The sequence below is a fragment of the Calypte anna genome, chromosome 4A (genome assembly GCF_003957555.1).
Source record: "Calypte anna isolate BGI_N300 chromosome 4A, bCalAnn1_v1.p, whole genome shotgun sequence".
NCBI classification, from domain to species: domain Eukaryota; kingdom Metazoa; phylum Chordata; class Aves; order Apodiformes; family Trochilidae; genus Calypte; species Calypte anna.
Window position 1 is genome coordinate 35,578,238 of NC_044248.1, and position 27,687 is coordinate 35,605,924.

The following is a 27,687-nucleotide window of genomic DNA, read 5'->3' on the forward strand; positions in this document are numbered from 1 at the left end:
ACTTGGCAGCTGACCTCAGGACTACACATTTCTGATGTGTGATAAACAGCAGCAAGACTTACAAGCTGTTAGCTTTATTTACAAGTAATTATGTCTCAGCAATGTTACAAAAGATGCAAGCTTGGCATGAAGCCTTATGACACAAGGTGTGCTGCTCCCACTAGCTATTTCTTCACTTCCCAACTATGTGTTTATTCCTGACTGTTCCCTTCCTATTTGCACGATATATTCCCACTGAAGGCCACCCCTTCATTCTAGTAGACGTGCCCCATCTTATTATGCCCACTTTTCCATTTAAAATTTCCAAACCTGTGCCCTTCCTCTTAGAAATGTGCTGCTTTGATACAGTTTCCTCCCTATCTCCTTGGCAATCCTGAGAAGGTTAGCTGAAGATGATGTTCCTGGATCATTTTTCTGTGATCTGGTAAAGGGTAAGCAGTCAGACAGGTGGAAATGTAATGGAAGCCTGCAATCATTTGAAGGTCACATCTAGCCAGAAAGAAAAAGAAAGAAGGGGATTGTTTTCCATGGAAAGACGGGGTGAGGATTTAACTTGAGAAGGCTTGTGACAGGGTAATGTATGTGGCTACAAAACAGTCTCCCATAGGAAAAGGCAGAACCTCCTTAGATAGTTGGGAGCTTTTGAAGCATAGTCTAGGCAACACCTGCAAAAACACACTTTAGGGAATGATGATGAATCAACAGGAAGGCAGACAAGACCATGCAACAAGACTAGACCATGGACGCTTATCATATAATCATAGAATGGTTTGGGTAGGAAGGGACCTTTAAAGATCATCAAGATCCAAACCCCCTTCATGGGCAGGGACACCTCCCACCAGCCCAGGTTGCACAAGGCCTCATCCAACCTGGTCTTGAACACTTTCAGGGATGAGGCATCAACAACTTTCCCTAGGCAACCTTTTCCAGTGTCTTAGCATCCTCATGGTGAAGAACTTTTTCCTAATATCTAACCTAAATCTGCCCTCTTTCAGTTTAAAACCACTACCCCTTGTCCTGTCATTACCCTCCCTGATAAAAAGTCCCTCCCCAGTTTTTCTGTAGCCCCTTCAGATACTGGAAGGCTGCTTTAAGGTCTTCCCAGAGCCTTCTCTTTTCCAGGCTGAATAGACCCAACTCTCTCAGCTGCCTTCATAGCAGAGGTGCTCCCTCCCAAGAACCCTTCAATCATCTTTGTGGTCCTTCTCTGGACTTTCTGCCACAGGTCTGTATCTTTTCTATGCTGGGGACTCCAAAGCTGTATGCAGTATTCCAGGTGTGGTCTCACAAGAGCAGAGTAGAGGGGCAAACAGTTCACTGCCCCACATTTCTGAAGCTTTAATCCAAGTCTCCAAATTAAGAATACATGTCAAATGTACTTTTTGCAGTTTATGTTAGAAAATCTAAGAAAAAAACCAAAGCTACAAAGATAAACTGATTATATGAAAGAGAATTAATGAACTTAAGAGATCACTTTAAGAATTCCAAATATTACTGTGCTCACAAAAAGCACCACAGGGATTTCTTCTTATTTGCTTAAACTCCACAAAGATCAAATAACCCAATTATAATATCTGGCCCTTTCTCCTCTGCAGCTCTTCACTGTTAATTGCCCTGGCTCCTCTTCTTCCATTAAGTATAAATGAAAGCACTGGAACTGAGCCTGCTACTGAAGAAGCAGGGCAAACTTTCACTGATGTCAACAGAATTAGGCCACTTTTACAAGCAGTGACTTTGTCTTCCAGCTGGCAAAACAAGAAATTCAGTTTGTTCAAATGCAGCACAAAAGCCATTCCCTCCAGGAAGGCAAGCTGGGGGCCCAGGCACTTTCCTGCTTTTCTGGGCTGCAGTGGAGGAGAGGTTGCTGTATGGGCTGCTGACTCACCAGCTGGTTCCTGGGTTGTTTCTGAGCAGCACACACTGCCAGTTCCTTCAAGCTTGTGCAAAAATCTCTCCTGCACCCACAGATTATAAACTACTCATGATGGGCATCTAAGCTCCCTAATGAACTGAGGAAAGTAGGAAACAAATGTCCATCTTCTATTTAAGGATTTACAAGACTGACATTAAACCCTCAGCCTCATCTCTAGATACAAAAAAAGCCTCAACAAAGTTGGTACCTCTGAAGCCTCATCACACTTCATGGCACTAGCTCAGCAATCTTAACATTAATCTTCATTTTGATTACAGTCTGTTAAACATTTCTAGCATCACTCCCACATACAATTCCAATAACAAGTCAATCCTATATAGACAAAGAAATTAAAATACTAGAATAAATACCTCACATAGAAGGGTGACATAGGCCGCTCATCTTCTTGGGAGCTGAAAACAAAACATAATTTTTAAAGTTAGCATTTGCAGTTCATTTGCAGGAAGATACTTGCTCTTAGAAAGCAGAAATAACAAAAGTGAAGCAGTACACTTCTTAAAGAGGTAACACTTCAGTTTGTTCTGTCCTCTGTTTGTACTATTGGAAGAGAGGCATAAGTTACATTCCTTAAATCCTGAGAATCCCAGTAATTTCTCAGTGTCCAGAAACGTGGTGCAACAGATCTCTTGCTAGACAGTCAGGAGTCACTCCAGCTCTGCACAAGTGCAAAGACTATTCCCATAGCAACAATAATATATTTTGCCAGCAAAACCGTCAGAGCCTTTTGTTTCCTGCTGGTCCAGAATTAAACAACCTGCCTATTAAAGCAGAAGTTAGGAAAGAAACCAGAATGACATCTTGGGAAACCAAAGAAATGGCCATGGGCGTATGCACGAGGTTAAAATTTCCTCTGTTTCATTGCTCCTGTGGAAAGCTGATTTGACTATGTTGAAATCTCCCCGGGTCTGAGGTCAGGGGCTGCTGGTGGATAGCATGGAGCTTCCCTGACAAAATGGTGTTTCAGTGGCCAACTGTCCCAGCCCAAAGATAACTACATGGTATGTGGCTGACCAGTTGTGTGATCCATCTCATCATGCCTTTGCTGGCACAAGTTTATGAGGATCTGCAGCTTAAAGGTGTGGTGGACAGGCAGTTTGAGACCATGCTGATATAAGAAGGGGTTCAAATGAATCTCACTAAGTCCTTCCAACCAGATAAATGGTTGGCCTTGCACGTCATTTAAGCCTCTCTAGAGCAGGACATCTGCCTTCCTCCAAGCATGCAGAAAAGGTCATCAAGGCTCATTAGTCCCCAGAGGACTTTTAATTTGGACTGCTGAGGGGTACATCATATTTGACAGAAAGGCAGAGAAGACAAGAAGGTATATAAATTACTTTAAACAAAAGCAGAAAGATAATATGGCACAGGTGCTGGAAACCAAGAACTTCTCTCCTGCTTTCCTGCTGTTCCAGGAGCCAGGGACTGAGCAAGCTCAAGTCACCTGGGTGGGTTTTATCACACCAATACCCCAACCAAATTCAACAGGGATCTGAGGTAGATCAAGCCTCAACAACATTGGAAAACTCAGGCTGAGTGAATTAACCTCATGTATTTTGATGGGCCATGAAGGCAGCCAGAGGGCTAGAGCACCTTTTGTACAAAAACACACTTAGAACATTAGAGTTGTTCAGTTCAGGAAAAAGAAGACTCTGTGGAGACCCTAGAGCAGCCTTCCAGTGCCTGAAAGGGCTACAGCAAAGCTGGAGAGGGACTCTTTGGAAGGACATGTAGTGAGAGGACAAGGGATAATGACTTTAAACTGGAAGAGGGTAGATTTAGGTTAGACATTAGGAAGAAGTTCTCCACTATGAGGGTGGTGAAACACTGGAGCTGATTGCCTGGAGTTATTGTGGATGCCTCATCCCTGGTAGTGTTCAAGGCCAGGTTGGATGGGGCTTGGAGCAACCTGGTCTAGTGGGAGGAGCCCCTGCCTACTACAAGAGGGTTGGAACCAGATGATCTTTAAGATTCTTTCCAACCTAAACCATTGGGCTGCCCAGGGAAGTAGTGGATTCTCCGTCCCTGGAGATATTTAAAAAGAGACTGGATGTGGCACTCAGTGCCATGGGCTGGGAACTGCAACGGTGGTTCAAGGGTTGGACTCGATGATCTCTGAGGTCCCTTCCAACCCAGCCAATTCTATGGTTCTATGATTCTCACTACTGGTTTATAAAGGCTTTTCTAAGCACAGAATAAAGGGGAAAGGAACATCTTCATGGGTTTTGTAGCTAGGAGATCAAATACTCAAAGGTACCTTTTGAAGCTTCCACCTGGGCCAGCAGGAAGGTCCCTCTGTGCTGAGACTGTCCTGCAGCCAGGTGAGCACCCTGCTCTCACACAGTGCATCTCCAGAGGCAGATTTTGCTGTGGCTTGTATTGAACCCAGCCAGTGTTATAACTGAGCCACAAATACCACTGAATGCCAAACTCATCTGGGGGGGTGGGCAGGCAAGATAACAAGGGGGGAGGCAGGATGCAAGGGACTCAAAAAAACCATTAAGGCAGACAGACAGAGAGATGAGCAAACCAGCGTGCCAGAAAAAAATTGCAGAGCTTTAATTCTTTATAATTTCAACCCGCCAGTATAGCAGCCAGAAATTCAGAGACAACCACAGACATCTACAGAAAAGACCTTCCAGCACACGGTGTGGGATACCCGAAATACTGATTCAAGGGTAACACAAAAGACCACAGATCAGAAGGAAGAGAAGCTGCTTCCAAAATAGGCACAGTCTGCCAAAATTCACATTGCCTCTGTAATGCAACAGTGGCTGGGCAGTTTTCAGCAGTTCCCTAAGAAAACTGGGGAACACAACTGCTACTGGAACCTTTGCTGCTCCTTTAAAAAGCCCCTGTTCAGCTGCTTGAGCAAGATGCAGCTAGCCACTGCTGTGGGTGCTGAGACCTGGGGTCAGCACTGAGGAAAAAAACCCTACTACAAACTGCTATGGATTTGACACAGAGCAGAAAAAGTGGAGGGAAATATGGAAGTGCACATTATTGCCCTCCCCAGATAGTGACCTGCAACAAAGGCATTGGTGAGCTGTACCTCTGCCAGGTACAGGCTCCCTCCCCTAGCAGCGTGCAGTCTGTCAGCTTGCATACATAAGTTCTCTCTTTATTTAGCATTTATAGAACATTTTTTTAAAGTATAAAGAAGCTACTTTAAACTCAGGCAGCTGATGGTAAAGTTTTTTGCTATGTTCAGTTCATGACATTAATGGCTGCACTTGTAATCTCAATGCAAACAAATTCCAGTGTTGGACACAAAACACAAAAAATGTTTTGTCATGTAAAGTTCAGAGCACCATCAAGATTTTTGTGCATCAATGCAGCTTCAAATAATAACAAATCTGCTTTGTGTACAGGTGGCAGTTGTCAAAGCTACACCAAACATGCTTTCTTTCACATAATAAAAACACTTCCTCATCTTGGGGTTTGTAATTAACTTCTAAGTCACAGAACCACAATGACTGTGGAAAAGCCCAAATAGCTTTCTTATATTCATACTCCCACTAGTTGCTATGGCAGATCAGATGGAAATGTAGTATTTGACAAGGACTGTAGCATTTCCTTCCTTTTCTTCCATGGCAAGTAAACTGCTGCTCCACAAGTTCAAGAAACCATTATCCACTCTTACGAAGTAACTGGGAAGCATTTAAAAACCAGTAGCTGGGAATGCAGAGAACGAAGCCCTAGAGAGGTCAGAAACCAAATACCAGATTCATTTAGATCACCACATTGCAAAATTTAAGTCAATAACAATGCCATAACCTCTCTTACCCAACAGTGCTTTACAGCTTTACATGTGCAGCACTGACCAATAGCTGCACCTGAAAGGAAGAGCTCCAACCTAATCAGTATGAAATTTAGACTTTTAGAAAACCAAAAATATCTTCTAACTTTAAAAAGATCTCCTGCATCTCAGTAAAGCACATTCTCCATTTCCCTTGTAATCATTAAAAACATATTCCAAACATCTTTCCATAAGGTCATCAAGCTTAGTAAACTCATCTGTGAATGAATTTATGAACACATTTAGAGCAGCTATTCCACCTAATCCACAATTGCTCAAATTAGATGTGAGACCACCAAACCCTACTGCAATCACATAAGGATTCTGTTTTGATTTAAAAGCTCTATGAAATAATTATTCATCTTGTAAGGTAATAAAGTGATGTGCTTATACACAAGCACAGAACAGTTTCATGAAGAAATGAAAATTCTGTCTTTTAAACCTTTAAAATTTCACCACGTGGTTTTGGATATAAAAGAGGCTGGTAAGCAAGAAAAATGTGCAAGATATGAGTCATAACTGATCATCAGTTGATATTGCACAATAAACAGGGTAGAAACCGCTTTGCACTGTCCATGCAGGATTCTTTGTCACTGTCATGCCACGCTGACAAAACCCCAACTGCCTACCTGTTTTTAAAACACCTTGTACTTTAGGGTTTAATAGCAACTCGAGGAAGCCCTTTCTGTTGTGAATCCTTTCAAAAGAAAATGCTAGAAGTCCTGAATGTAAGTATAACATCTAACTGGACTGCAGTTGGGCTGAATTCCTCTTTGGTTAAAGGGATATAGAACCCTACCAGAAAGAAAAGAAAGCTTAATGTCTGGCACAGTCACTTGACAAACCAAGTCAGCTCTCCACAGTATGAGGGGACTGACCATTCTCATGTGTATCTCTTATATAATCTAAATTTCTACTTTGTCCAGTGAGATTCAGCCATTAGGCAAGCAAGTTTTGTAGTAAATTAAGTATTGTTTTTTCTGTTTGTTTTTTGCTTTGTTTTTAATACCCTCAAAGTTTTGTCCAGAGTTCCACATCGTTTACAGCCAGAAAGCACTGAAGGGATGAAATAACTTAAAAAAAAAAAAAAAAAAAAATCAGTTATTTATTCAGGTATCACTGCTTACCTGGCAAAGCAGGTGAGTGCAAAATACAGAAGTCTCTTTATTCTCAGATATTTACACAGTTCCCTTATGAGAAGGGATTAAGGAGAAATGAATTGCTCTTTCATGCAATACTTGGGAGAGCAATTTCTCACTCCTAAAGAACACCTAACTATCTGATCACTTCCTTCTTACTACAAACCAAAACAAATATCAGCCAAACTTTAAAAAGTTGTCTTAATTTTACAACCAAAGAAGTAATGTTGTTATGTTTGTGACCTCCACTGAGCTAACAAAGATGTTTGTCAGACTGGAAGGAATGCCAGAATTGCTCACCAGTTAGTTTAGAACATTTTAGGATTTTCAGGCACGTTTATTTTACAGCATTTACGCAATGCATCCTTTCTGTTTCTAAAGAAGGAAATAGGAAAGCTGGGGTAAAGTCTAACTGTTAAACAATAAATTACAGAACCACAATTACTTTTTTTTTTGCCTCCCCCTTTTGCAACAGGAATGTTACAGGTTCACCAATCACATTCTCAAATAGGCAATGAGAGTTTTCCTTTTTAATGTCTCCTTTCAGAGAGAATAAGGGAGCTGCTGAGCAAGTCCCAGAGCTGAAGGTGTAAAAAGACCCACTTAGATGGAGAGTTCCAAATTTATTTACATGCACATGGGATAACCCATATGGTATCACCCCAGGTCAGAGAGTACTTCAGGGCTCTTTCCTCTTGTTTTATTTGCACTTAATTATCAGCAGTTCTTCTGTCCTGGCTTGCTAGCACTAGAACCTCCACTGTAAAGGTGCTGGTAAATCTGCTTTCCATCTATTTTGACAAGCCAGATATTTGGTCAATTAAATTTAAAAAACACGGGGTTTTATTTGTTGTTGTTTTTCTTGTTTTGTTTTTTAACCATTATGAGAATGTGCTTTGACTCAAGTGTCAAAATTTTGCCCCAAGGATGAAGAGCCCAGGCACTGGCAGGGTCATGCTTCTCACAAGGTCATGTTTTGCTAATGCCTTGCCATAGGCTCTATTTGTTCTGACCTCAAATGTTAGATAAAGAAATGGCTTGCTTTCTGTTCCACCACAGACATTCTGCACTTCAAAAGACATTATTTTTTAGTGAGAATATTTTTTTCAGGCAATAAGATAGCAGCTTCTAATGTTTATTAATCAAACAAAAAGGCATTGAAAATTCAGTGGCTTCAAACTACTAATGGTATCAAAAGTAATACAGCTTTTAAGGGAAGGAAAAGGAAGGGTAAATTTGGGTGACTCGCTAAAGCTTCAAAGTTTTCTCCTCACGATTTAGAATCGTTGTGCCACCTTGGATTAACAGACAGACCATTTTTGCAATTGCAGAAGATTTTAACAATATCATTTGTTTACTTATTCTCACATTCAGCTTTAACAACATTAAAACCAGCTTCAACTAAAACCTCGGTTCTGAGGCCACAGTCGTGCTTTTTACTGAATATCATCTTATTCACAAATTTTTCAGCACTTCATTATTTCCCCCAAGTCATTTTCCCACAGAAGTTATTTCAAGCCAGTGACAAATGCAAGATTGAAATGGCTCATGAAAATTTATTGCATACTTATTTTCTCAATAGAGTGATTTATTCATAGTTTGAGCCTCATGAAAGTGGGTAAAAGGTAATGTTTTGGCAAATGAGAAACAACAGGCAATATAAGTTTCTCCCCTCAAATAAAACAAGGATATTGAAGTATGTTATGCAAAAAACCCAAGAATCATACCACCCTTGATGCCAAGAGTAACCACAAATTTAATCTAACATGATAACACCCTGGTGGTACAATGGTCATCATTAAAAGCCAGCACTTATCATTAATTGTTGAGCAATGCTACCCTTGCTCTATAGCTTTACTCATAGGGGACAGGAGGAGTGCACTATAAACTAACAGTCTTAAAACAGCTATTTCCCTGTGAGAGTTATTCCCATGTAAACATTTGCATTTCCCCTGAAGAGTAACTTCTATAGTCAAAACCATAAGAAGTTGTTTCAGATGTTTATCTCAAGTCTTCACAATAGCTAAACTTATACCAACCATGCTTCATACTGAAACCAAAATTTATGTACCTGTGTAAGCTACTCACCAAATGAGCCACAGGTCAAAACACCAGGTGAACAACCCAGCTGCTTTATTCTGAAATCACATACTTAAAAATATATCTCCAATAACGCAGGCAGGGATGGACTGGTATTGGTTTATATATTAATCTCCAAAGGATAAAGCATCTTCCCCAAAGCTGTTTCTTCAGCATTGCTTTTCCTAAAGGTTCCTCAGCTAAGTTATATAATGGTTATAACTGGGAAGTGAGGAAGATCACAGTGTGCAGCAATGACTATGGGATGGCTGTAGAAAGGAACCTCTTTGAGGGAGAGTTCCCTATTAGCCTTCCAACAGCATGAGCTTCTGTGTCCTGTCAAGTGCAGCTACTTACAAGAGACTTAGCTGAAAGCAAAATTATAAGACAGAAAATTACCTTTATCCCAGCCCAAACCAGGACACCAGGCACTTAAAATGCCAGTATTACCATTTCACAAAGACAAGTGAGTATCTAGGATGTAGCGGGAGGAGCCTCTCTTGCTCCTGAGGCTCGATGAGCTGCTGGCCTCTCCATTGCCTCGCACAAGAGTGAGCTATCTCTGTGGGTGTGTGTCCCACCTTTATTGGCCCCCTGGTCTTGCTCATGCCCAATAGGGGGCCTCTCCTAACCAGGCACTCTTTGGCAGCTCGAGGCACCTGGATGTCTTGTTTCTCTACATTTCCCTTTTTTTTTTAAAGTCTCTGCCTTTCCGACTTGAGTTGTTCTTCTGCCTCCTGTATCTGCTCTTCTCTTGGCTTCCCTCTGCTCAGGGGTTTCCAAAGAGAGAATCCTTATCTTGGCTTCCCTCTGCTCAGGGCTTTCCAAAGAGCTTGCTGGTTCCTCATGGGTTTCTGGTTCCTCATGGGATTACGGGATTTAACCCTTCCTCATGGGATTCCATACACGGGTTTTAACCCTTCCTCATGGGATTCCATCCTCCTGGCTTCCCTTTGCTCAGGGGTTTCCAAAGAGAGAATCCTTATCTTGGCTTCCCTCTGCTCAGGGGTTTCCAATCCAAAGAGCTTGCTGGTCATACCTTTCAGGGAGAGTGTTAGCCCAGGCACTTTTTCAAATCAGGGAGAATGTTCCTGTTGCCAGCTCCTCACACTGCTGCTTCTTTAGGCGTATGTTGCCCGCATTCTCCACCAAATGTAGCAGGAGGAGCCTCTCTTGCTCCTGAGGCTCCATGAGCTGCTGGCCTCTCCATTGCCTTGCACAAGAGTGAGCTATCTCTGTGGGTGTGGGTCCCACCTTTATTGGCCCCCTGGTCTTGCACATGCTCAATAGGGGGGCTGCCCTAATTGGGCACAGGTGGATTTGATACCGGCTCACACCCACTTCTCGGTAATCAGAGGCATCTGATTGCTTTGTTCCACTACACTAGGATCACTCTCTTACACATCTGAGGAGCATGAAATATTTCTTGTGCCGATTTCCACAGCCAAGATTAAGGCATGAGGACCCCAGGCTAGAGTAAGAGCCTTTTTATTGTAGGAAACAATAACATACTGCACAGCCACAGGCATTAGGAACATGCTGGATTATCCACAGGTGTAACTACATAGGCTGTGTGTGAGTGGGCACTGAGGCTTGTTGCCTCCACAGGAAAACACCACACTGAAGCCTTTTTGCTCACCTTCTCCCGGTTTAAAGCAACATCAGGGAAGCACAGGTTATCCCACAAGCAGCAAGCTGAAATGAGCACAACTTATTGCTGATTAAATGCCACCAGGAGTGTGAGGCTGATTTTCCATTTATATTAACATATCTGAATCCAGTAGAACTCTTGACAGCATAATTTTGTATAATTACTTGCTACTCACTATTCTCCTGGATTGCAAATATGTTTATCTTTTATAAAATGACGTCAATGTTAAGCAGCTTGCTTTGTTGTTTTACTTCTTAAACTAGTTGGGGCTTATTATGAAAGACAGGGCAGTGTCTTTTCTTCTACTTGTGGTTTGGCAAAAGTCCTCACCAGGATAAAACTATAAAATGGGTCAGAAAGAGGCAGAATGAATGTACCAGCCAAAGTTTCACTTCTCAGAATTTAACAGGGTGAAGTTGCATAATGCACACATACCTGTTGCATTATAATGGTGAAGAACTGTTACTAGGTAACCAGGGATTTTGATTTCAGGATTGTTTGTTAAAAGCTTGAATGTTTCAAGCAAGGTTTTCTAAGAGCCCAGTTTTTAGGTAAATATCCCTATCTTCTTGCTTAATCAGGTGGACACCTCTGAAGTAAACACTGCAGCAAATTTCCACATCAGTTTCCTCTTTTAGTCAGAGCCTCCCTGCAATGCCCACCCTGGAAGAACTTCCACATGCACCTCCACCACCACATCACAGCTGTGACAAGACAGATTACCCAGCTGTGGGTTAAATGAGACCCTGGAAAGCCAAAAATTCATGTAGCATTTTGTAATAGGCTATAACTATGACTTGAGGAGAACCACAGGTTTGAATTTATCTTCTTTCTTCCACCAGGGGGAAAAAAACCCCAACAAAGCAAAACCAAACCAACCAAACCAAAAACCAAATCAGATACAAGCTCTCTCCACCCTCTGAGAATATATTTTGCTTCACATACATATTCCAGAACATACTTCACTAGGGCTTGTCAAGCACTCACAGGACCTTGGGTATAAAGCGATAACAAAGTCCAAAATCCACTGTGGCTATTCAAAAAAAAAAAAAAAAAAAAAAAAAAAAAAAAAAAAAAAAAAAAAAAAAAGAAGAAAGTGTAGTGGAATATGAACAGTGTTCTCAGGCTAAAATATTCCAAGCAAACAAACAAGTAAATCAACCCCAGTGGTGACTGCAAGCAAGACAGCCCATGCAAACAACTGCTGCAGTACAGGTTAGGAACAGATCAGTCACACTCCCTACTTCTACCAGATGCACTTTCTAAAAATATTTGTGATGGATTCACTTAATCTGTTTCAGCAAAGTGCAAAGCAAAAGAAGACACTGATCACAAACAAGGCCCAAGTGCATACCTGCCTTTCTTACCTCCTACAGCAAGTGGCAGATGTGACCAGCAGAGGTGGCTGCCACAGGTGTCAGATTTGCACAGCCTTGGTTAAACTTGCAATAGACTGCACTAGAATATATGAACTGAAATGTACATTAACAGTGTTGTTAATGCTCTGACTGTCAATCTAGGTTATTAAAGTAAGCTAATGTGATTCAGAAAACATGTTAGCCTATTAGCAATTCAAGAGACAATTACTGGTGGATAGGTTATTGGAAAATCAGTAATGAAACCCATGTGACATTCACAGGTGCCTTTTACAGTGCTTGGTCAATACAGCACCTATTACAGAGAAGAGGTCAACTCATTTAGCCTTCCACCTCTTCACATGTAACAGAATATAACCCTGGTATCCCCATTGCTACTGTCTCACACCAGGCCACCATATCCCATCACGTGCCATTCCACAGACATCTATATATAGAATAAAATGACACTGTACAGTATATATGGCTCTCTGCAAACACATTATATGGCCTTTAGGAAGACAGACTCAGCTTACAGATACCTTGGTAGATACAAAACTTGGCCACTCAAGAAACAAACTATTTAAATATCACAACTTTTTAAAAGGTTTGTAAAAGATTCTCCAAATCTTACACACCAGCCAAACAAAGATGCATTTGTATCACTTCAGCACGAGAGTTCCCCCGGATGGTGCAGCATGGCCATCTTATGGCCCAAAGAGAGCACAGAGTGAGGCACCTGAAGGTGAGGGGCAGAAGGGATTTTATTTGCCCAGGAAGGGAACCGAGCATGATCCCTGCCCGCTTTTCATTCCCCTTCTTGAAAGGGGAAGATGGTTGCTCTCAGTTTGGGAAGTGCCCTGAGCACCTGGAGGTTGCCCCTAGTCTGCCTTAGACCCAGAAAATGGAACTCCATGGCCTCAACTGGAACAGCAGCATCAGCCTGTCCACCTCACAAGAACTACAACCACACCACTACCCACACTGGTACTAACCATTACCAGGCATCACTTTTCCTGAAGCTTTAAAAAAAATGTCCAAAGCAAGCAAGACCCTCTTCCACAGCAAAACTGCACTAAGAAGGGAGGAGCCAACATTCCAAGGGAAAGGTGCAAGCTGGAGAATGCTGTTGTTAAAGGATCTGGGAGTCTGTGCTTGTCTGCCCCTAGGTCCAAAGAAAATTAGAAGCTAGAAGTATGGTATACATACTAAAAATAGATAAAGAAGATGGAAAAGAAGCCAGAATTTTATTAATTTCTTTTTTAACTGCAGAGCTCAAACAATTCTCCACCACGCTAGAGATTTAATGGAAGTATGAAGAAAAATCTTCAGTTTTAAAGTGCAGAGTGCATTTTTAACTGATCAAGAGTTGATCCTTGCAACAGCAAAAAACAGTCTAATTAGAGCTACCCTGTGAAACCTACCCTCCCCTGGGATGAGCAGTCAAGAGCACAGTAACAACCACTTGTTTTGACAGTGGCTACCACAGTCAGATCCATCCTCAGGAGCACAAAAAGGTTAAAAGTATTATGTGAGACCTGATCCTTCAAATAGGAATGAAGCACTATGACTACTTCTTTAAGACATTCAAACTGCCTTTCTCCTTCCCTGCAGTCATCAACATGGAATCCTGCAGCTGCATTACTGCAAAAAGAGACTTCATCCACATCTATCTGCAGAGGACTCTGTGCTTTACCAAGACAGCAACAGTTTAGACAGCAATTTCAGTTATTATTTTATTGTGTCCAAGTGAGCAGCAGCTCTGCAGCTTCTGCTGAAACAGCACCACCACAGTGCTGAAACCGCACGCTAAATTACGTTTGTACTATTTTGCAGATAACATGAAGATTGATATTCAGCCCGTTAGAGTAATGCCACAGAAGTATGGAATGTGGAATTTTGAGAGCTGGGAGAGCAGTAAAAAAAATAAAATACAATTAATGACTCAGTAAAAGGACTGTGCACACTTCTGCCCCCTCCCCAGTGGGGCTGTGCACTGCCATTTCAGCAGCCTGCCTGCAGCTATCCCTGCTATACCGTGGCAGGGGCACAAGCCAGCACAGGTAGGCACTCACAGCTGGTGCCGAAGGCAGGTGTGTCTGGAAACAAAACATCCCTTTTCCTCCGAAAACTAAACCTATCGCCCATGCTGCGGAGGCAGCTGCATAGACAGAGCACGCTGGGTGTGCAAGCAGACAGCCATAGGTGGGGTGAGCAGAGGGACAAGCCCGGCCGGGCTCGGCTGCGCTCCCTCACCGCATCGCAGCCCCCGCTGCTGCAGTGGAGCGGTGGGAGGGAGATGTTTGCTGGGGCGCAAGGAGCAGTCAGACCCCCGGGGCTCTCCGGAAGGGGATGGTCCCGCGGCACCTACACCCCTTTAAACCTCCGAGCCGCTCCCAGCCCACGGAAGGCTCTCCCCACAGAGGGCTGCGCGAATTTCGGGGCGCTACATGAACCCCCTTACCTCTCGCCCCCCGGCACAAGGAAGCCAGAGATCTCCCGGAGCCCCGTTAATACATCGACCCGACACACGGCGCCCGGGCAGCGGGATCGGAGCGGTGCTACCCTCCCCACCAGGGCCGGAGTACCGGCTCCCCCCCGTGCTCCGGACCGGGCATCCCGGCACCGGCACAAGCTCCATGCCCGCCTGCCCGCCCAGCCTTTTGGGCCGGGGGCTGTCCCGGCCGGACACGTACCTCTGCAGGGGCATGACTTCGCAAGCCATGCTGGCCATGGGGCCGCCGCCCGCCCAGCCGCCCGCTCGCCGCTCGCCTCTCTCCTCGCCGCGCCCGCAGCGCCTCGCCGCGGGGATCCGGCAGCGCGGTCCGGCCCCGGGGAGGGGCGAAGGGGCCGCCAGCCCCCGGTTGGCGGCTGAAGGCGGCCCGGCCCGGCCCGCCCCACCGCCAAGGGTCCCGGCCCGGCCCCCGTTCGCTGCCGCCGGGGAGAGGGGGACAACCGGCCCGGCTCGGCCCACCAGCTGCGGCAGCCACAGGTTAACCAGAAGAGGTGTAAGTTGCCATTGTATCATAGGAGTTTGGACTGGAAGGGACCTTAAAGAAAGATCATCCAGTTCCTACCCCTCTGCAGGGGCAGGGACATCTCCCACTAGACGAGGTTGCTTAAAGCCCCATCCAACCTGGCCTTGGAAACAACTCTTTTGGGCAACCTGTGCCAGTGCCCATTTGGTCCCGGATCTGCAAGAAATACCGCAAACTGAGGACTAATTACCACAGGATACTTTTTAACACCCCACAAGGTCGTTTGTATCCTTTTTAGTAACTGTAATCCACTCACCCTTCTTCCTAAATGTCACCCCCTCCCCACGGTGGTGCTAGGTCCTCTCTGGGGCAGGTGGGATGCTCAGACAGCACCTGGCCCAACCAAAGCTCTATGAGACCACTGCTGAGCTGATCCGTCTCTGAAAGCTGCACCAAGCCACACACACCTTCACCATGTATAGGTGTCCACAGGGGCTGGCACAACTGAGCCTCTGAACGTACCACTCCTTGTGTTATATACGTAGCCAACACTTTGGTACATACCCAAAGTGTTATTTTTTTAACCTTTGCACCTCCTCTGCCCAGAATACCCAAGGAGTCATTTTCAACTTCCGCCAGCATTGGAATGCTGGAGGAACATTCCTCCAACTTCTGCTCCTGCCCTACCTGTGAGTGCTCTTACCACACCACACACTTCATGTGATGGGGAGAGGGACAATCTCAGACTGATTAAGGTAAGAGAACAGATCCTTTCAATATTTTAGGTGGCAAAAGCCTAATGGCTAATTCTGGCACAGCTAGATGTATCAGTCTTGAAAAATAAAGTCAATATTTAAAGTATTTTTGGGGAGAAAGCTGTGGCAAGAGCTTAGTATCTTTATGTTTAAGACTTCCATACAGATGTAGGTCATGTGAATTAGAAATGAGCCACACCAGCTTTCTAGAGAAGCAGCAGACACTCACTGGTTAGCAAAAGGGTATAAGACATTCCACAGGGATGCCTAGCAGATTTTTACCTTTCTCAGCAGAAAGCAGGTGTTTTCAATCTTAAAAACAAGAGCAGCAGGCAGCTGCATCTTCAGAGAGTGGTGGCACAGAGTAGATGCAGAGGCCAGTGGAGAAGTGGCTGTGCTTCAGTACACAGAACTGTTTAATATTTGCTCCTGTCAGCAGCCTGACTGGAAGAAGTGTGTTAGTAATGCTTCTGTCCATTGCCTCAGCACAGACCTCTTCTGCCCTGCCACATTCATGCCAGGCCCCTTTTTAGGAAAATCATCAATGCTGATAATGCCTTCTGCCGTCATAGATCTGGGCTGCTCTTATCTGTAGCAATTAAATGAATATCTTGAGGACTTCCTGTTAAATTAAACGTGCCAAATGCGCTCTTAAGCAACCAAAACCATGAGAGAAAGATTTTACTCTGATGCATAAAACTGCTTCAGTATAAAACAAAAGCACCTTGTGCTGTTTCACAATTTGACAATAAATCAAATTGCCTCTTCCTAGCCAGTCTTTTTATATACACACACAATAGTTCTTAGTTTATTACACTTCTATATACTGTTACCATTGGGACACCAATAATAAAAAAAAAAACAACCTTTTTTTTTCACATTTACCTAAGGACCCACTTACACAGAGAAGGAGTCCAGGTTCTCCAGAGCAGCTTGCTGAATAAACAGAAATTGAACAACTCCAATGGCTGCTGTAATCTGAATTCATACCCTAGTAATTTTACCATAACTTCCATGGGACTTGCCCATATAAATGAGCTTAAAGGTACTCAGATTGTTGACAAAGAATTCACAAACAAAAAAAGAGATGCTGTAATAACCAGCAAGATAAATTTATGAATTAATATCAGTGAAGAAGGTTAGTTCATGGGTACATGTTAAATCAGCCAAATGCCTTGGGAGAACATTAAAATTTCCCTCGGCCATCAACACCTTGAGATCTACCTTCAGTTTCAGTTCTCTTTGCTTGGAATTTTTCACAAAAGGGTGTCAGTTTCCTCCTCTTCTTCCTCATCTGCCTCTTTAACATCACCAAAAACATCCTGAATAAGAAGTACCCTTGTGCTCACATTTCCCTGCATTCCCACTGGCATGCAGCTTCAACACCTATCAAAAAAAAAGGAGCTCTAAGATGAAAAAATGCAGCTGGTGAACTTTTGCTAGCACTGCTGATTTTCCCAAGGCTTTCCTGTCTCTGAAGCAGCTGCAAAGAAGATTTTACCATGGAGAAATGTCAGAGAGAGTGAAATTTAGAGAAGTACTTCGGGCCAGAGTGGCCAACTGTTGATAAGAGCAGAAGTACCTGCTCCTCAAACACCAGGAAATCTCCCCACTGTGCATAGCTCAGTCTGTATCATCTCAGTGAATCACTCACTCTGCTAAACAAGCACACAGCTTCTTAATTCTTCACCTCACTGCTCACAGGTACAGCCCACAAGCAATGTATTTGTGGCACAAAGTAGGCACACAAAAGGTGCCAGAAAACTGTCTTATCTCCAAACCATTCCACTTCCTTCTTACAGATGTTTGTTAAAGCCAACTTGCTACTTGTCAGAGGCAGGAATTCCTACTCTTCCCCTGCCCTCTTACACCCTTTTCAACTTGCATAATTCCAGCTGGGTTATTATGTATAAAACCTTGGATTATATAACTTTTTATTTTGGATTTGTCTGTACTTGTTGATTTTGTTCTCCCATGTTAAATGTGGAAACCGAAACCCCTTCTGCAAATTTCACACAATTCTTGCTCAGAAAAAAATTGCTTTCTAATGCTCAGAAAGGCCAAACTCACCTGTTGGCAGCAGCAATGCACCACAGTGGCTCTTTACTGTAGCTTCAAACATACACACAGAGAACGGGGGGAAAAAACCTTCTCTTAGGAGAGGCACAGAATCCTCTCCACTGACTGTATGCTCCTCAGTATATTGCAAATACTTCAGCAAAAGGGACAACAAATCACAATAAAAACAACAAAGCCCTCTAAAATACAAACATGTACCTCTATACGTCAGCAGCTGCACCAAGGGAACACCTGGGTTCAAACTAATTGATTTGCAAATCTCTTACTGAGATTCAACAAAGAAAAAACACACTGGCTGGAGACAAACATGAATAACCATTTTTTCCCATTTAAAGAATGAACACATGCTTAAAAACGAAGTATCCTGTCAGTCATCATTACAGAAGTGCTTTCTTCTCCTTCTCTCCTTTTCATACTTAGCTGCACACCAAGTAATTTTCTTAGTGTATAAAGCAACAAGAAAGGAAGATCTGTGAACAGCACCAGAGGCTAAAAGATCTAAGTGATAACAGATTTTGAGGATGTGGCTGTGTCTGCCTCCTGAAAAGCAGCTATCCCTTGCCTTACTGCACCATCATACACAATTAGATACTATTTTCTAAAAATAGAAAAAAAATATATTTTGCCTGGTCTGATAAAATCTGAGGGCTTTAAGATGCTGGAGTTCTTCTCAATAACATCAGTGTATTCTCAGTGTTTACTGAGTTATGCAATAATTTTCCCCAGGCAGAAACATGAGATGCAAAGCAAAGATATGATCAGACTGAAAATTAAAGAATGTACTTTAAAAAACACCAGTAATACAAAATTTAAAATGCCATTATTTATAAACACATACAAGTATTGATACATGCATTTTTCTGTTTAGAGTATCTGTGCATGTAAACATCAGCAATTATAAATACCCTGGAAAATCTCCCGCAGGCCAGAAGATTTGTGTGTACACATTAAAAAATGCAAGTCACATGTAAATAGAAACCATATTTGGAAACTGTAGCCCTTCATGCCCAAAGCAAATAGACAGAGGATTAAATAGGCCCTGTCCAAAAGAGCACAAACAGGAAGAAAGGGTAACTCTCATGTTAAAAATGTAATTTAGTAAAAGGGAATCCTCAGAAAGGGGTCAAGCACTAACAGTGACTTCCCAAGGCTGGTATTCAGCCCTGTATCACTTAATGCTTTCATCAATGATCTGAAAGGAAATACAAAATAATACTGGTGGTTATTTTTGTATGTTTTCTGCAAGCCAGCATTAGAAGTTTTAGTACTGCCATACAGAAGTCAAATCTGGAAAATATATGCAAGATGATGGGTCTCACTGGGGGATACATGTCATGCCAGATCAACACTTCCATATAAGCCCTGAGTTACCATGTAGCTAAAGAAATTAACATCATCCTCAGAGGGATCGACATGGATATTGCATGGAAAAGGTGGATCACATCTCTATTTCCTACTGGGGCAGTTGCTACAGAAGACTCTGATCTGTTCAGGAATTCCCCTTCTCAAGCAAGTTGTGAAAAACTGAAGAGTGTTCAGTGACAAGCTGTGGAATAATTGCTAAAATTGCTAGAAATGATCCAGATTGCATTTGTGATCTTTAAGTAAAGGCCAACAACCTGCCACACTTCAACAAATGCTGTTCCTAGAGTGTAGTTTTGCTCACTATAATATCATTTTAATATAAAAACCACACCTCTGTCCTTAAAATTACCCATCTCCAAGGTGCAACCACCCTTCACGGAGGCTGAGCACTGAACTTTTTGTAGCCTATACCTTTAAATGTAAAGCAAGAGAACTTCACACCAACCACAATAAACTCAAGCTCCACCTGTCAGGTAAAATAGTATAAAAATAGTTAGCAGGGGGACGGATGTTAGGGAAGACACCATCACAGGGACACCCCTGCTGAGCCTCTTTCCCCCACTGGAATGCCTTTGGGGAAGATTTGAAACCTCTTTGCCTTTATGTCTGCAGAGTCTCTTCAATAGTATGAATCTCAACACCCACAGTTTCCTCCTCACCATCCGAGATCCATTTAAGCCTAGGTATTCTGCATGTGCTGCTTCTTTTTGCAGACAGGAATCAATCACCAGCAATCCAAAAGAACTTTTCTTTAATAAATCACACTATTCATTAATTTTGTGGTAAGAAACTTCATTTAAGCACGACCAAATTTCAGTGCATTTCTGCAATAATTCTTTACTCGTGTGGTGTTAGCACTGCACACAGATCCTTGTTTTCCAGCCTACTAAAGGTGAATTTGCTGTCACTTAAAATCTAACTCCAGTCTCCACCAGCTCCTTTAATATCTGGGGGGCCAGCTGGATTGAAAGGGGATTTATTTTCTTCCAAATTTCTTCACTCGCTTTAGCGCAACACAAGCCATGAAGGGAGTCCAAGCACTTAACCCCACATATTTAGGGCTTTGCAAATAAAACAGCCCATGCCTGCAGGAAATGCCAATATTTGATGTAGTGCTCATAAGCTGAACAAGATCCAGTGGCTAGGAATCAAAGGCAAGATGCATTATGACTAGAAAGGAGATATTTCTAAACAGTGAGGATAACTCCTGACACAATTCATCAAAGATGATGGTGAGTTTTTAGTGTCCTGGTACTCAGATGTAATTTGCAGAATTCTAATACTCATTTTCTTAACTAATACTTCTGTTGTCCAAAAAGAAGCAGGTTGTTCCCAATTGATTTTATTTTACTCCTTTTATTTTTGGCACTGGCATAGCTACACAACTATTGCTGCCATATCTGTGGGGAATATACTGGGTTTTTTTGCACTATAGCTCATCTATTCTTTCCTGCAACTTGGAGGCCAAATTACCTTTTAAACAAAGCTAGTTAAAATTTCTTCAAGGAGGAAACATTCCAGAACTGTTCCTTAAACTTGCCGGGACAGGAGAAAAGCAAACACCAATCTGAAAGCTTCTTAGAGCTTGAGGTTCTCAGAGTTCCTGATCTCAGCCAACAGATAAGCACGCAAGCACATTTCCCATCCCGAGGGACACCTCAAGCTCCCAGGAGCCCTGGATTCTCCTCTGGCTCCTCTTCATTAAGCAGCAGTGTCCTTTGCAAGCACTGCCACACCCGCTTGTCAGCTGCTTTAACTTGTTCCAAAAGGCTCTCACCCAATGGGATAGCCCAGAATTATTTCTTGGCCTCCCTCCTGGAGGAGGGGGAGGACTGGGAGTAGGTTCCTAAAGGGTTTTCTGGGAAAGCATCAAGTAATGAATGGTTGTGCCAGCTAATCTGCTGTGGGAACAGGGCAAAGCATGCTGTGCAATGGGTCACTAGGCTCTTCATTTGCACCAGTTAGTGCAAGTGCCAGAGCATGAGAGAGCAAGCAAACATGTGGAAGTCTGGTTGTGTACAAGTCTTCTCACAGCAGGCTTTCTCCAAAGTCCTGCTAATCTAATGAAATGCCCAAATATTAATTAAAATTCCTTTTAAAAATTCAGCTGGTTCAGAGCAGTGAAAATGTTTGCCATAGAAAAAAACTGAAGCAAAAGCATTCACTAACAAAAGGACCCCAAAAGTTTTAAATGAGCACTTGGTATTCCCTGCATTATTTACATTCCTTACCAAAAATGTCACTGGTTTCACACTTTCCTACCTTTCAAAAACATCCTTCCAATTCTCTAGAAAATTACTACCCTTTGAACACCATGCCTCTGCACTCACCACGTTTCCTGCTTTCTAAAGCATCTCTAAGTGAAATGCTTGTAGGTCACCCTTAGCCTTATGAAAATAACAGCCGTATCAGAAGGGGATGGGCAAAGTGGAGGAGCAGGATGCAACATTCATGTGGAGTGCATACAGCTTTTTACTCCAGTCAAATATAAACAGCCATCCCTGTTGGCCAAGGAGGCAGCCTGGCAGAGTTACCCTCCAGAAAATCCCTCTAGAAATAGCTCTTCTTCAGCTAATAAGAGACTGAAAGGAGTCCTCCCTTTGCACAAGTGCCTCAGCAGTCGTTCTGGCTCCTGGGAGAGGTGGTGGGAAAAAATGAGTTGGCAGGAAAGATGGATTCTGGCTGGAAGGCACTAAGAGAACAGTGAGCTGGGTGAGAATAATGCCATCTCTTTGCCTAGAGCTGGAAGACACATCTGCCATGCAAACCAGGGAGATCCTGGCTGAAAGACAACTCTGATCAGATCTATGAAAACCTGACTGTATTTGCCCAGACCACAGCCCTCTCAGGCCAGTTCCAGGAATTTTTCCTGCACCCAGCTGTGCATGCATCAAGAATTATGAATTATTGTTTAGGCACAGACAGGTACTGATGCTAGGTTAATCAGCACAGCTCACTGCTACATCAGCTTTGAACCCAACCACTCCCTGTGTTTCCAGGATATGTAAACACACTCCTGTCCTGCTGCAGGCCAGTCTGAGCAATGTCCAAAGTGGTGCAAGTGGATCCCAAAGGGAAACAAAAGTTTAGCATAAGCCTATGTTTAGTTACTGAAATAATTCAGGATAACGAGAGAAAGGTCTGTAAACTTGCAACATCCCAACCCACCTTCAAAGTCCTGGGAAAAGGCCCCTTTTCTACTCAAGGGGCATAAATCCATCAAAAGCTAACAAAGTTTTAAAGTGAAACTTCTTTTCTGTAGTCTCAGTAGCCCTGTCAGAATGGCAGTCACTTTATTTTTTCACAACTTGACACTTTCTGAAGTTTCAGACTCAGTTATTTTTGAAAGAAACCTCTATGAATTTTACAAAGCATAATGCACTGTTAGCAGTGCTCCCAGCAGAGTAATAATTTCCTGGTGGTTAGGTGGTTCCTAACCATAATGAAGGACAATAAAACGATTTTATTAGATATTTATCCCTCCCTACATGACTCAAACTTTCTGAATGCAGACAGCCTGGAGACTGTGAAAGGGCATGAAGAATTGGTGGTGGCATCTCATTTCCAGGAATTCTGTCAAATCCTTGACTGGAAATTAGTACCATCCAGGAGTCCTCCAGTACTTTGTTTGCAGTCACCTAGTGGGATCTCTTTGCAGTCATACCTAGTGCCTCTTGCAGCAGGTGCCAAAGGAAAAGGAAAACTTTGGTACAGAAACAGAACTACCTTCACATTTCCCAACTGCAACCCTCTCAGGCCAGGAGAAAGGCACTGAGCCAATGTGAGAAAGTGCAATTTGAAGATAAGCTGTCAGCTTGGGATCACATTCCTCACAACAGATAAAATAAGAGGAAATCTCTCATGGCCACTGACCATGAAAGATGAGGATTTTACAACACCGAAACAGCTCAGACAAACAGATGCAAGAAAAGTGACAAGAGCATTGAGTGACAGTCTTGCCCTGCCACCCTCCAGCCTTTTCTTTTTAGGCAGCCAGCTGACTACTCTGATTAAAATACACATATGTGTCATGGGAAGTCACAGCTGAACTCCATCAGCCTCCAGTGCAACGTGCTGAACACAGCGTCCAAATGCACAGTTCATGCAGCTGAGCTGGGAAGTCACAGCAGCAAATAAATCTGGCTGAGAACTCTGTGACCTCTGCCCACTGATCCTGCTGCAGGATGCAGACCCAGGTCCCCTCTGGGAAGCCTCACAGGAAGAAGAATACCTCACAGCTTCAGGTGGTAGAAAACTGCTTGCTCTGCAAAGCTCCCGGAAACAAGGGACACTCTGCTGAACCTCCTCAGCTGAACAATGCACCAGGCACTTCAGGAGGGAGCTATGGAAGCTACAGGAGAGGGAACTACTCAATGCAGTCAATTATTGCAGTGACAGTGCAGAGGCCCTGCCTCTTCCCTCTCGGCTAGTAAGACAGGTCAGTGATGGGTATCCAGGGGTTTTGTAAATGCAAATAGTAAAAGCACAAAGATTTCCCAGGCTGGCTTAGATTCCCTATTACCCATCGTGTGTTCTCTCATAGGAGGTCACTGAACCTCTTACCAGAAAATGACTTCAAGGTTGTGACAGATGTTTGCACCTTATTTCCTACAGAAGAATTATCATCTGACCCAGTTCGTATCAGTAAGTCACCAGCATCATGAGATGATGGGAAGTTGTCCTCACAGCACAAGCAGATACAAAAAAATGAACAAGATGACACAAAGAATCCTTCCAGTTGAGAGGGTCATGCCTTCGATACAGAAAGGGAGTGAGGGTCTTTCAGCTTTGTTACTCAATTCCTGTGAATTTACTGTAGTCCCTTTCTGGTTTCTAAGGCTGCTGGATGCTGTCACAGGAAACAGGAAAAGCTCTTGGTTCACAGATTGAAAGAACAACTTTTGTTTTAGTATGCACATTATGGCACTAAAGTGCTGCTTTCTACATTTAACAGTTGTCAGGCCTTTCTGACTCCTGTTCCTTCCAAGATAAACCTCCATTTCCATGGCACAGGTCACAGCATCAGATTCCAAGTGTTCTCCATCCTACAAGCCATAATTTGTTACCATCTAAATCTTGCACAGAAAGGCAAAGATAAGATGGCTAGAGGTGAACAGGGTGGTTAGAATATTGTAATGAACAAAGACTACTCTAACGGAGTAACCTGTTCAGGGTAGAAGAGAAAGGGCAAATGGTTGGAAAATAAACTGAAATCCACCCAGGTGACTTCCATGGAAAAAAAAAATCTACATAATTACATGTTTCTGTTACTGTCATTACTTCTTGGCTCTAGAGGAGAAGAACCCAGGAAGAGTTGAGACCACACCCTGACTCACCGTTCAGTCACCTACCTTGGACAGACACATCAATCACATGTCTTTGTGGCTGCATTTTTAGAAAACTGAATACTTTTCTTAACAACTCATTATGTAAGGCAGTTCCTAGTGCCAGCATCTCACAATACAAGAAAGAAGGGAATTGATTGCACAGGAGGGTGGAGACAAATGTACTCTCAAAGTTAAATGAGTCAGCTTGGAAAAAACTAACTCAACACAGCCTAGAAAGAAAGTGACAAATAGCAACAATACCTTACATAAAAAGTCCTCTCTGAGGACTCAGAGCAGAGGCCACCAGAGGCTGCTGCTGAATGATGCATAAGGCAACCAGTTCCTCACCAACCTCATTCCAGACCTTTGTTCCTTTCCTGAGCGTTTTCTCGAAGAATCCAGGGCTGTCAGAGGGAAGCCCTGCCTCCTGCCTGACTGCAATCCCTTATGTAAACCTGGCAGCAAGGCTCCTAAGTGATAAGGCAAATTATTACTTTGAATGGGGACTGAATGTACTGCCACGACAGACTTCAAAACAACAAAAAAAACAACAAAACCCAAACCTAAACAAAAATAATCAGCTAAGCAAACAACACCATCCCCCCTGCTTGATTTGTTCTGGCAACAGTAGGCACTCAAGTTCTTATCACATGCCAGAGAATAATGGTAAGTTCTGGCTCCCTTTGGTTTTAAACTTCAGCTCCTAAAAGGAAAATAGGGTGTTTATAGCTAGCATAAACTTCTCAGTGTGCAAAAATATGTGGTTTTGTACCTAATCAACTAACAGCAAGGATATGCAGTGTCATTAACAAGAGGGTGCAGCAGGGTACCCCTTATTTTAGGGAGGCTGCTACAGCATGTGATCCCTTTATTTGCAGAACATAGGTCAGACATAAGGATCCTTATGAATAAAAAGTTGATATAAACAAACCTTCTCTTTGAGAACATGCACATGTTTGAAAGCCAGCACAGGCTATCTGTGCTGACAAATCTCATTGCAGCTGTGAGTACAGCCACAGACAGGAATTTATGATCTTTGGCACACAAAGACGTGGCTAGAAAGTACTGGAGAAGGCAGCTTGCTTAATGAACTTCTGTGGTTGCTCTAAGTTTTTGCAAAACGTTTTTCACAAAGTCTGGCTGCCATAGCCACAGCCATTCCCCAGCACCTGACTGACTGCTGGCAAGGGAAGGTACCCAGCCAGAGTCCTTGCATTGGTCTTTCCACCTAGGGAATGCACACAGTGCCTGCCTGCACTGCAGACAGCAGGGTGCTCTCCCACCCAAGGACCTTCCTTTGAAACAGTCCCAGGACTTGTAAGAAGATGCAGCTCCAGCCAAGTGCTACTATAGCCATATACAACAGCAAAACCTATTTCAGTGCACTTTCCTGGGCAAAGGGTGCAGGATGGTAACAACAGAAGTCTGCAGACAGCATGTACTTCTGAGCCAGCATCAGGAAAGACATTTCTGCTCATCATCAACAATTCCTGCCTCACATTTTGGCTGCAGGAAGCATTTTCCTTCCTGGCTAAAGGCTATCCCTTTTCTTTGCTTGTATACGAAGCCTAGAATTAAAGACTAAGAGTGTTGCTTGCAAGAGGCCCTCCTACCTTTGTATCCACTTAAATCCTAACATACCCTATCCCTGAAGTAAAATCTATATAAAACTGTTATTCGAAGCATCCAAGTTTTAGCACCTCTAGGCGCATCCAAAACCACTCCAGTTCCTTCTGCAGTTACATATGTCCCTTCTGAACCAGAGTTTTGAGCAGCCATTTTACTTCTACACAGAAGAAAGAGGGACCCAAACAGGGACTCAGGGGGCTGAGGTGGAACTTCCAACCTTCTACTTTCAACCTTTCTCCATGGATGTTCCTTTCCCTGTCCTGGTGCTTGGAATTCCTCCCAGGACTCTCCCCTTGGCCTTCCTGAACTTCAGGAGCTCCATCAGCTCTCCCAGAACTCTCAGAGTTGGAAGAGACCCCTGGAGCTCACCCAGAACCCATCCAGGAGGGTTTGCAAGCCTAACTCAGCCCCTCTTACTGAGGGTTTGGTAAGGGCCAAGGGAGCCCCATTCCCTCCTGCTACACCTTAGTCCCAAAGTTGCTGCTTCCCCTGGCTCTGCAGGGTGGGTTTTCCGGCTCTTGGCCAGGTGAAGATAGAATCATAGAATGGTTTGGGTTGGAAGAAACCTTAAAGATGATCTAGTTCCAACCCCCTGCAAGGGCAGGAATGCCTCCCACTAGGATCAGGATTCTGTGAGCACACGGTGAGCTGGGGCCTCTTTCCAAGACAGTGTGAGAAGTGCAGGAACACATAGTGCAGGAAGGCAGGAACACAGAAGGGTGCAGGAAGGAGGGGACTTTGCCACCCTCCTGGCTTTTCTGGGGTGTGGCGGGCAATGGGAGGGAGCGTGAACCCCTCTCTGTCCTGTGCCTAAGATCCCTCATAAAATATGTGCATTGTTTCCAGCCTCTGGAAGTTTGGCTGCCCTGCTCTTAAGCTCTGCATAGGTACTCCTGCAAAAATGAGTTAAGCCTCATGTAACAGACTGCATAAGGGTTGGACTCGATGATCTCTGAGGTCCCTTCCAACCCAGCCAATTCTATGATTCTATGATATTGCCTGCAGACTTTCATCCTTTTTTCATTGGACCAATCTCTTTCCTTTCTCCCGTTTCCTCCCCTTCTCCACTGTTTTGGGATTTACTTGAAGACTGTATGACAGGCATTCTTTTCTGTTACTGCATAATTAGCAGTTTGCCCTTGGCACACAGCTATAATAATGAGGTAACTTTCAAGAGAACATGTACATTATGTGCTGGTGAGGATTATGCATACACATAGTTAATCCACCTGTTTTGGTCAGAAAAAAAGAACATATCAATGCTACAAATACCATTTTCTTAGGATGACAGTTGTGAACAGATTTTATGTTCTGCAATATGCTTTCATTTTAACTGATATTTCACATATTTCAAATAACAGCAGCCCCTTCAAAAATTCCTGTGATGAGGAATATCATACCTGTGAGGAAGCATTATATGTCTTCCAATATTTTTAAAAAATGGTAAGCCATTCTAGAAAACATGGTCACAACTGTTGCTGCTACTTAATACTTGGATCTTCATCTTAAGGTCACGAAGACACATACTGAGAGGTATTTTAATTGGTATAAAAAATAACTAATCAACTTGAAGTATCTCATTTTCTCCCTGAAGACCTCTG

General features: G+C 43.3%; 1 protein-coding gene across 19 annotated transcripts in view; it reads right to left on the reverse strand.

Moving 5' to 3' along the window:
- FAM13A (family with sequence similarity 13 member A) overlaps positions 1 to 27,687 on the reverse strand; it is a 127,946-nt gene that overhangs the window by 47,688 nt on the left and 52,571 nt on the right. For 9 of the 19 annotated variants that reach the window (XM_030450294.1, XM_030450287.1, XM_030450292.1 and 6 more), the window contains one exon: positions 2,284 to 2,325. In XM_030450294.1, the coding sequence (XP_030306154.1) occupies positions 2,284 to 2,325 (42 nt within the window). The other 10 variants (XM_030450298.1, XM_030450296.1, XM_030450297.1 and 7 more) reach the window with 9 other exon arrangements.